The sequence below is a fragment of the Marmota marmota genome, unplaced genomic scaffold (genome assembly GCF_001458135.2).
Source record: "Marmota marmota marmota unplaced genomic scaffold, marMar, whole genome shotgun sequence".
In the NCBI taxonomy this organism is placed as follows: domain Eukaryota; kingdom Metazoa; phylum Chordata; class Mammalia; order Rodentia; family Sciuridae; genus Marmota; species Marmota marmota.
The window spans coordinates 106357-116896 of record NW_025999899.1 but is presented as its reverse complement, the minus strand read 5'-3'; the positions used below and the strand labels follow the sequence as shown (position 1 = coordinate 116896).

Below are 10540 nucleotides of genomic sequence, written 5' to 3'. Positions count from 1 at the left end.
GCCAAAATTACACTTCCTTTTGGCTTATAAATTCTATTTCTAGGATTTTGTATTACAGATATGGTTACACAAAAGAAATGATGTATGCACCAGATTTATTCCTTTCAACAACAAAAAAAGTTACAAAAGATTGTTGATTACTTAAAGTCTACCAATAAGGGACTGGCAGAGTATATACAGCAAAACTGTAGTTACCTTCACAAATAACAAGGAAGTTTTTAATGTTTTAATGCTAATATGAAATGATTTCCTGATTTATGTTGCACTATGGAAAAAACAAAGTGCAGAACAGTGTATAAAATGTGCTACCATGTGCAGGAAAAGAACAAAAATTATAGGTATACATTTGCTTGGGAATGTGCACAGAAGACACTAGCAACAGTGTGAACAGGGTGGATTGGAACTAGCAGAGAGGAAGAACCTAGTGAATATCACTTTGTACATTCTGAATTTTGAATTATGCGAATGTACTTTTGCCAAAAAGTAAATGAATCAGAAAATATGTGTTACCAACATATTTCCATCAACTTCTTTAGTGTTACTAGGTGTGCAGTATTCCATGGCATGGTGGCACCAGTTTATTTTAAATTTGTGTATTATTTACATTGCCTAATAGTTATTTGTTTACCTTATCTCCCCAAAAGGAACAATTTATTTATAATTGATTTTTTCAGCTCAGTGTGTTTCAGAAAATGCTCATTGACATCCTCAAGCCCAGACAGTGTGCTAATGCCAGGGGAGACAAAATTGAATTGTGTGGAGAATGTGGTTCCTGCCTAAGAGGAGCTCACATTAGTGGGAGTTATAGACATATAAATTACCACTATGCATTATGAAGTGTGCAATAATAGGAATATGTACAAGAGGGAAAGTCATAGAGGGAAAGTTGATTTGCTCTGCCTCAGTGAGAGGGGTAGAATTGCCAGGGAAGACTTTGCTGAAAAACTGGAGTTTAATCAGAGTTTGGAAGGAAACACAGAATGTTCTAGGAGTAGGTCCGTGGAGAGAAGAGCATGGGGCATTCTGGGGAACTCATGGTTTCAGTCCAATGTGGAGGACCAGGCAATGAGGAAGGAATGCTGTAGGATGAGGAGAAGGAGGGCAGATGGGGATAACATAGGTGTTGAATATCAAGAAAGTTCATATCTGCAGATAACAAGGAAGGCAGACGCTTTTAAGCTCCAAAGTAATGAGCACAAAGGAAGCAAAGTGTACAAAAATTGATCGAATCCTTCAAATGCTGCGGAAGACCATGTCTTCTCGCCCATTACCTCTCCACTGCAACCTTAAGCGCGTCCTATGACCTGGGAGAAGCAATTTGCGAGGAGTTCCTATGTGTTTAGGTGGAGGAGGACTTTCCAGTCGTTCGGATTTGCCCCAAAGTCCACCCTAGGCGCTCACTCTTCTCACTGGGTTTTCCCGGGATTAGGTGTTGATTCCTTCTTGTAGGCTTTCCGCTCAAATCCTCTTCTGCTTCCTCCTCCCATCAAGATAATGGTTTGTACGCCCTGCCCCCAATAGGGCCCCGCCTTTTGGGGACTGGGGCTGAGCTCTAAACTGATAGAACAGGGGGCCCCTGATCATATTCTGGCGAGGTCGGCTGGAGACGTGCCACTGACGACCCGACTTTCGAGAGGGCGGGGTCTCGGGCTCTATTATTTAATGCTTCCACCCTTCTTCGTTCTCAGAACCCGTTAAGCGGCTTTGAGCAAGATGGGTGTCTATCGCGTCCGCGTGTCCACTGGTATCTCTCTCTACGCGGGCTCCGCTAACCAGGTGCAACTGTGGTTGGTCGGCCAGCACGGGGAGGCGGCGCTCGGCGTGCTGCTAAGGCCAGCCAGAGACCAGGTGAGCTGCAGGGAGTCGGGTGGGTGGGCTGCGCCCTTGGCCTGAGATGCGTCAAGTCCCGGTGACTAGGCGCGTCCCAGCCCGCCTCCTCTTTATCCCAGCTGAGCGTGCGAGCCTACGGCTCCAGGGGGTCTGCCGCGTGCAGCGGCCTAGAGGGTTTCTTAGAGGGCTTCAATAACTGTCCTCGCTCCTGGCTTCCTTGGAATTGACTTGGCTCCCCCGCACACCTCATTCCACAGAGTTCTATTGTCACCAAACACTGCGGTCACCGGAGCAGCAGTCTGTCCTGTTTTCCTATTTTTGAAAGCTGCTCTCTCAAATTTTCTCTACTGGTGCTAGATCTCTGATCTTGGGGACTTGGAATGGGGGAAGGGTGGGAGAAAGGAGGCAAGACCTGTGAACTCTCAGTTTCCCGACATTTACTCGGTGTTCTTGCCGTTTCTGTCACTTTTTTTCACCTGCTGACTCCCAAATTCCCATCATCCGTCCAGCTGTCTCCCAGCCTTCCAGATCCGGATGCTGGCCCCAAGGATGTTTCAGAGGAATGTGTAGAAAGGAGATGCCCCTCTTTTTCACTATTAACCCTCCCCTGTCTTTTCTCTCTTGGGCATGTCCCCCATCACTGTTCTGATAAATGCCTCACCCCGATCACCAGTGTCTCCTTGACCTTGTGTCACCTTCACCCTCTTAGCTGGCTTCCCCGCCTCTGTTTCTAACCTTTCTGAAGCCAGTCAATTTCTCCCCCAGTATATTCCCGACCTTAAAACAAAATTCCCCTGCTGAAAACATTTGAATGGCTCCCGCTTGTTTTCAGGACCAAATCCAAAACATTGGCTTAACTTTTAAGACTCACCATCGGATCTTGCGCGTCTGGCGCTTTGTGCTCCAGTTCCACGAAGCTGGTGGCCTTCTCCGCCTGCTCTCTCTGTGGACTCTGCCTGGAACACCTTTTCCTTGCCTTTGCCTCGCTCTCACTCCCAGCTGACTAAGCCCTCTCCACCTCAAGGCTTCCGCTTGGATAGAATGTCTTCTGGGAAACCTACCTCCAGGAGGGGCGGGGTGCCTGGCCGCCCTCAGCCTTGGCTGGGGTCTCACCGCTGTAACTATGGGATCGAGCTCTTCTGCCAGCATAACAGTGTGCTCTTCAGCCTGCAGCGCAGGGTTCCCAGTGCCTGATCCTTGCGAGCGCTTGACCCAATCAATGAAATAGGGAGGAAATTAGTAAGGAAAGAGAGCACCTTTCCATCTCTTGTCCTTTACCTTCTCACTGTGGGTTGAGTTATTTGGCATCTCAGAATAGGGTCTTGGGGGCCCCTGCTCAATGTGGACTCCCTTTATCTCGCTCCCCTTTCCCTGAAGTCCGGGGAAAGCAGTCCAGGGAAAGCAAGACCCAGCCCAAGTACACAATCCTGTGGGTCCCACTGATTCTGAACCTCTCAGCATGGATGCTGAATTGTCGCCTACAGGAACAGGAGTTCAAGGTGGAAGTCTCAGAGTACTTGGGGTCCCTGCTGTTTGTGAAAGTGCGCAAAAGGCACCTCATTAAGGATGACAACTGGTTCTGCAACTGGATCTCTGTGCAGGGCCCTGGAGGTGGAGGGCCTGAGTACAGGTTCCCTTGTTACCGTTGAGTGCAGGGCAACCACATCTTGAGCCTTGCTGAGGGCACTGGTAAGCACCAGGGACAAGTGTGTGAGAAGGCACAAGAGAGGCTGAAGGTCTGTGTGTGTGTGTGTGTGTGTGTGTGTGCGCGCGTGCGCAGATGTGGAAGCTAGAACCTGGAGGGTAGGAGTTGTTTGGGAATTGTCAAAACAGAAGGTTACTGGCACAGGTGTCAAGGAGACAGGAGAGGGACATGAAGCTGTAGGGGCCAGCTAGAAGGACCAAGAAGATAGGGATAGGGTCAGGCCCTCAGTGAAGTCATACCATGCCCTCCTTTACTTTCAGGCTGCACAGTGGTTGAAGACTCTCAAGGCCTTTTCAAGAAGCACAGGGAAGAGGAACTGGAGGAGAGAAGGAAGTTGTACAAGTTAGTCTCCTGTAGGGCATGATGTAACATGTGGGGCATGTTGCATCAGAAAAGAGAAAACCTAACTTGCTGGCTGCTACCTGCTTCCTGGTCCTGGGGCCGTACATGGCTAGGATGGTGTCTGGCAATCAGCCAGAAGGCATTACTGTAGGTTGTGACAAAAAATCGGACCACCTCTAGGATAGAACACCTCAGAACCCTTCTGCCCTGGTGGACAGCTCGTGTCACCCATTACCATATACCCTGTAGGATGGGTATACACATGAATTCTCCCCACCCTGCTGACCTTTATCCTGATTGGCTCCTGTACATTATATTAGTTGTGTGTGTTTTCCCAATAAACCAGCTCCTGCTTTGACTGGTCTCCCTGATGCATCTGATTGTCCTCTGGCGAGGGACCCTCTCCTTTCTTGACTCGTCCAGTCGGGGCGAGCTCTCCCCATCTCTCCCGCAGGTCGTTGGGAGGGAGGGAATGAGGGCTAAAAACCCCAACAGTCGCCCATCCCCTGACTCATGATGAGTGGTTAATTCTCTGGAATACCAATGCCTGATTTTATTTCTGCCCCCGCAGGTGGGGTAACTGGAAGGCTGGCTTAGTCCTGAATGTGGCTGGGACTAGTTTATCTGACCTCCCTGAAGATGAGCGATTTCTGGAAAACAAGAGAGTTGACTTTGAAGCTTCACTGGCCGTAGGGTGAGACCAAGGGGGCCCTGGTGAGAATCTTGATCTAGTGGAGGCCAATAGGCCTATGTACTGCACTGGACTGACCAGTCCAAGATAGGTGCCCTTGGCTGTAGTGTTTGCGTCTACGACTAAGTGTCTAACTGTTTGCCCTATTCTTCCCTGAAGGCTGGCTGACCTGGCTGTCAAAAGATCTGTGAATATTCTGAGTAACTGGAATGATGTGGATGACTATAACCGGATTTTTTGGTGTGGCTACAGCAAGCTGGCTGGTTAGTCCCACCTACCCCAGTACTTCTCCCTGGACCTTTTATCACCTAGATCCCACCCAGTCTGGGTTAATGAAAGAACCAGGGTTGGGAGACCAGAGGTTTAGATCCCCTGATAAGCTGGGGTCAAATGAGGATGGTTTGGTGGGGGTCAGGAGGACCAGGAGCTCAGGTCTCATAGCATGCTCTACTGCCATTCCCCAGAGCGAGTGCGGCAGTCCTGGAAGGAGGATGCCTTCTTTGGGTATCAGTTTCTCAATGGCGCCAACCCCATGCTGCTGAGGCGCTCCATTCAGCTTCCTGAACGCCTAGTGTTTCCTCCAGGGATGGAGGAACTGCAGGCTCAGTTGCAGAAGGAGCTCAAGGTATGAACCCTAAGGAGATCGAACAGTGAAATGGGAGTGGTGTTAGCATCAACTGTGCTGCAGTAGGGTTCACCATGGGCCTGGCTTATGGCTGATTGGCAAGAAGGACTCTTACAGAAATCCTGAGCAATCCTGAGAAGTACAGCTCCATGGCTTTTCTTCCCACATGAGAATGGTGCAATTGTGAAGGGTGGGGTGTATTAGGTGGGATGGTTGATAGACTGAGTCAAAATGAGGAAATAGGACTGAGCCTTGGTGCTATGGATTCAAGGAGTGTGCAGAACAATCAGGGCCAGAGGATTGTTAATCTGGGACAATTGATAGAGAAAATTCATAGGATTATAGGGTCAAGCAGACTTAGATTTGAATCCTGGCTCTTCTATTTGTAAGCTGTGTGAACTCAGACAAAATACCCAACTTCTCTGATTATCTATTTCATTTTCTATAAAACTGGGAATAATTCAAGTAGAATGTATACGAATTTCATGAGATAATATGCACATAATCCACTACTGGTACAAAGTAGGTGATGAAGACAAATCAGTTTCCTTCTCTTTCTTCTCCATTTGGGGAATCAGGGTGGGAAGAAGACACCTTATGCTGAGAGAAGCCCTTGCCCTCTCCCCCACCCAGGAAGGCACCTTGTTTGAAGCTGATTTTTACCTACTGGATGGGATCAAGGCCAATGTCATCTGTAATCACCAACAGCACCTGGCTGCCCCTCTGGTCATGCTGAAACTGCAGCCTGATGGGCAACTCTTACCCATGGCCATTCAGGTGAGAGGACTTGGGATTTCTGCTCCTTGTTGGTTGGCCGTCTCAAATCAGCCCCTCATTCAAGTTCACTGAGGACCCACTCTCTGAGACACTGGAGGAGTCATTAAAGGAAGAAATGGGCAAAGTCTTTGATTTTAAGGGTTTTGCAGCCTCATTGGAAATATAGACAATACTAAAGTCAGAGACAGTCTGAAAGGAATCCCTGCAAGAAGGCCAGGACTTAGACAAATGGGAAGAGAGGAAGGACCTTTCCCCAGGGGCAAGATGTGTTGGGCAGAGAGGCCGAGGTAGAGAAGTCAGGAGATTCTCTGTGATTGGAGTGGGTGAATAATATGAGGTGAGAGGATAAAACCTAAGCCAAGCTAAGGAGTAGGGATAAGGGAAGCTGGGGATGGCTGTTGTGAAAGATGTTGTGGGCAGCCTAGAGGGGAAGTTGTGTTTAGTGCCAGGTTTGGGGTCTCATGCTATAGCTCTGGGAGGTGAAGGACTCCCCTGGGGATAGAGACGGAGAGGAAAGATGGATAGGAGTGCAGAGGGAGATTCAACTGGATTCCAAAAGAGGGGAAAAGGGGGTGTCAGTCCATACCAGTAAAGAAGAAAAAAATGCCTGGGTAGGGTTTTGACTTGTCAATTTTGAAGCAATGGGGAAACATTCAAACTGTCTAGCAGGCAGCTGAGAACTGGAGACCCAGTCCTCTGTGCAGAGGTGGTGTAGGAAGATCAGAGAGAGGCTGAGGTTTCTGAACAAGACTGTGGGATGAAGGGTTTGATTCCTGTCCACATTGTGGGAACTGAAAGGGGAAGTGGAGGCAGGAGAAGGCTTGGTTTCTGCTGAAGGCTGAGCGCATTGAGGCTTGTCCAACATCAATGCACTGCTCTGAATGGATAAGAGAAGGGTGGTGGTGGGAGAAATGGTAGCTGGAGTGGGAAGATGGAGAAAGACAGGGAAATGTGGAGGAGGAAGGGACAGGTAACATGCAAGAGAGGGGAAATGGTTGGGCACCTGACACTCAGCCCCTCTTCCAACTTTCCAACTTTTTCTTCCCACTCTTGTCTTTGCTCCAGCTCCAACTGCCAAAGATCGGATCTATTCCGCCACCGCTTTTCCTGCCCACGGATCCCCCAGTGGTCTGGCTCTTGGCCAAATGCTGGGTCCGTAGCTCTGAATTCCAGCTTCATGAGCTGCAGTCTCATCTTCTGAGAGGACACTTGATGGCTGAGGTCTTTGCTGTGGCCACCATGAGGTGCCTTCCATCAGTACATCCTGTCTTCAAGGTAATACCTTATTCCCAACTCAACTCTCTTGCCTGCTTCTCTTTCCACCTCACTGCACATTCCCGCCTCTGGAGGGGTCCCCGTGTGATATCTCAGTGCTTTGTGAGAACCAGCAACGGAAAACAAGAGAGCTAGGGAGTGGGAGAGGGCCTGTCCTGCATTTTCAATTGCTTTTGTCACCTCCCAGTCCCAAGGGGGCGAACATGTTTCTTGGGGAGAGGAGTAAAAAAATTACTGTTTTTTTTTTTTATCTATAAAGCACAGATATTCATACGTACAGGCTAATGACTAAAGATTCCATCCATAGGGGACCGTGCAAATAACATAAAAGACTTTCACATAAAAGATTTGAAAAGTTCTAAAATAGTAACATAGGCCAGTTAAAGGGGCTCAAGTCAGCAATTAGGGCAACACATTCACTCATTCAAAATGGTTATTGGGTGCAAGAATCATTCTAGATACCAGTGGTAACATCTGGATCAGACAATGTCCTGATCTTTTGGGATTTTCATCTCCAATGAGGGCAGACTATAAAGATTGTGTTGCAATATAGGGGCTGTGACAAGTACGACAGAGGGAATCAGAGCAGGGTGGTGTGATGGTGAGTTTAGATTGGGTGTCAGGAAAGGTTCCCTCAAGGAAGTGACATAAAGGGTGAGAAAACAAGAAGCCAGCCAATGAAATGGTCAAGGGCCCTCGGTGTTCCAGGCTAGTGGGACAGCCTGTGCAGGGACCCTGACATAGAATGATCTTGACTTGTCTGAAGAACAGAAAGAAGGGGAGTGTGGTGGATAAGGGGAGAGGGAAGCAGGAGATTCTGGAGGCAAGTGTGGGTCTTACCTCGAAGGGGACTATTATTCCCCTCAAGGGAGTGTGTGACAATCACTGTGTGTGTGTGTGTGTGTGTGTGTGAAAAAATATTATCTTCATGTATAAAGCATAGATATTATAGCACAGAAACAGGTACACAGTCTGTTTGTAGCATTAACATTTCTTGGATGAATGTGAGATTAGGAAAAAATGTCTCAAAAATATTCTTATGGGGGTTTTAATAAAAAATTTTGAAGAATATTCACCTAGACTTATGAAAAGAATATGAGAAGAAAAGGAGAGTGATTTCTTTCAGTTATCAAAAAGCACTAAGCCAGGCTTACACAGTATGGCCGGCGACATTAGCTAGCGCTCGCTCTACTCTCTGTAACGGGAAAGCAGCGGACTACAAGAGACTGAACTGTATCTGCCTCTATTTCCAACAGACTCACATTCAACTTTCGCTCACACACACAAAGCCGGGAAAATTTTATTAATCCTTTTTAAAAAAAATTTAATATAAAATTATATAAAAAAAAAAAGGAACCTGAACTTTAGTAACAGCTGAAACAATCCGCAGCGGCGGCGGCGGCGGCGGCAGCGGCGGGAGAAGAGATTTAATTTAGTTGATTTTCTGTGGTTGTTGGTTGTTCGCAGTCTCACGGTGATGGAAGCTGCACATTTTTTCNGCACCCGACTGATTGGGATCCTCCCAGCAGAGGTCCTCCATCCCCTGCCCCGTACCGGCTCTCAGGTCAATTTCCACAGGTCACTGAGAGTTGCTGGCATCCCTCTTTACTACCCTTTTCTCCTCTCTTTGCCTTATCTCTCTCAGTTCTGCTCCTATGCCTGACCCCACAACTTTAACTCTCCCCACTTCTTGTAGGGTTTCCCACCTCTCTCCAGTCTCGGGCCCAGGCTTGCCACTTTGTCACCATGTGCATCTTCACCTGCACTGGGCAGCACTCTTCCATTCACCTGGGCCAGGTACTTAACCTTGACTGTTAACCTGGGCAACCGGGAATTTGTGGCCTTCAGTGGGGGGAGGGAGCTGAATACAGGTGAGCCAAAGGGTTTTCATGCTTAGCAGGCCTTGATTCTAGATTCCTGCTCCTATTTAGTTGGATTGGTTCTCTTGGATCCCTAATGCACCCTGCACCATGAGGCTGCCCCCACCAACTACCAAGGATGCCACTATGGAGACAGTGATGGCCACACTGCCCAGTGTTAATCAGGCTACTCTCCAGATGTCCATCATTTGGCAACTTGGCAGACGCCAGCCCATTATGGTGAGAACCAGATGCCCCGAGGGCCTGGGGAAGGAGGCAAAGGGGGAGGTGTGGTGCCCTGAACAGGGCTCATAGGTTCTAAGCTGTGTTTTCCTCTCCATCCCAGGTGCCTCTGGGCCAGCATGAGGAGGAGTATTTTTCAAGTCCTGGGCCCAAGGCTGTGCTGAAGAGGTTCAGGGAGGAGCTGGCTGTCCTGGACAAGGAAATCGAGGTCCGGAATGAAAACCTAAACATACCCTATGAGTACCTGAGACCCAGCCTGGTGGAAAATAGTGTGGCCATATGAGTGTCCCAAGCTTTTGGTTGTTTTAGCTCTCCTCCGCCCAAACCACAGCCACCCTTCCCAAATGTGACCTTTCCCTTGTCTCTGCCCCTTGGAACACATTTCATTTTAGATGCGTCATCTAGGTGCCTCTATTCTTTCCTCTTTTCCTCCCTCCCTCTCTTCTTTGCTTACCATTCAGATCTCCTCTAGGGCCAATAATAGCCACCTTTTACAAACTATTTCAAGAATATGATAGAATGATAGCATATATATTGCACCACACCTTTTATGAATTGAATTTGATTTTGAACCTAAATTTTAATAACAGCAAAAGATGTTTTACACTAGTGATAGAAAAGAGCTTACACCCAGCTATTTTAAATAAAGTATTGCTAAAAGAATATAAAGCATCAAAAATGTTTTTTCTTTTTTTTTTTTTACTGGATAGGATTTAGCATGTGTCCTGAAGCCAGACACATACTATAATGCAAACCATTAACACAGAGATTCTAAAAACAAAAAAATGTCGACACTCAGGATTTTCATTTTATGACTCACTTAGAAAATGATAAGTGAAGGTAAGCTGTCAAATTTAAGAAGATGCTCTGGAGAGGTTTCGTCTCAGGTTTCAGCCTGAGGGATTCATCTCTCTAACCTATTTGCAGTTTATCAGTTGGAAAGTTCAAAATTAACATACTTCATGGGAAGAATACTAAAAATCTATTGATTGTCTTAGTGAGCACAACAAGGATTCAAGGAAATTCAACTCTGTATGTGGGTAAAATTAGGAAAAACAAACTTGGGAGTTTTGTTTCTTCATATAATAATAATCTGTAACCATCCATTTAAAAGCAGAAACTAATAGTATACACGAACCAAAAACGTTTCCTTTACAATATAAGCAAAGTTGCTTCTTGCCCTGATTCTATTT

General features: G+C 47.2%; 1 protein-coding gene across 1 annotated transcript; it reads left to right on the top strand.

Moving 5' to 3' along the window:
* Positions 1–1713: 1713 nt before the first annotated feature.
* On the top strand, positions 1714–9964 carry Alox15 (arachidonate 15-lipoxygenase). Its single transcript, XM_015505874.2, is given in 11 exon segments — positions 1714–1848; positions 3315–3519; positions 3796–3877; positions 4449–4571; positions 4728–4831; positions 5033–5193; positions 5827–5970; positions 7036–7327; positions 8942–9042; positions 9177–9344; positions 9451–9964. Coding segments are annotated over 11 exon segments (1695 nt in total). The 3' UTR covers positions 9631–9964.
* The last annotated feature ends 576 nt before the right edge of the window (positions 9965–10540 follow it).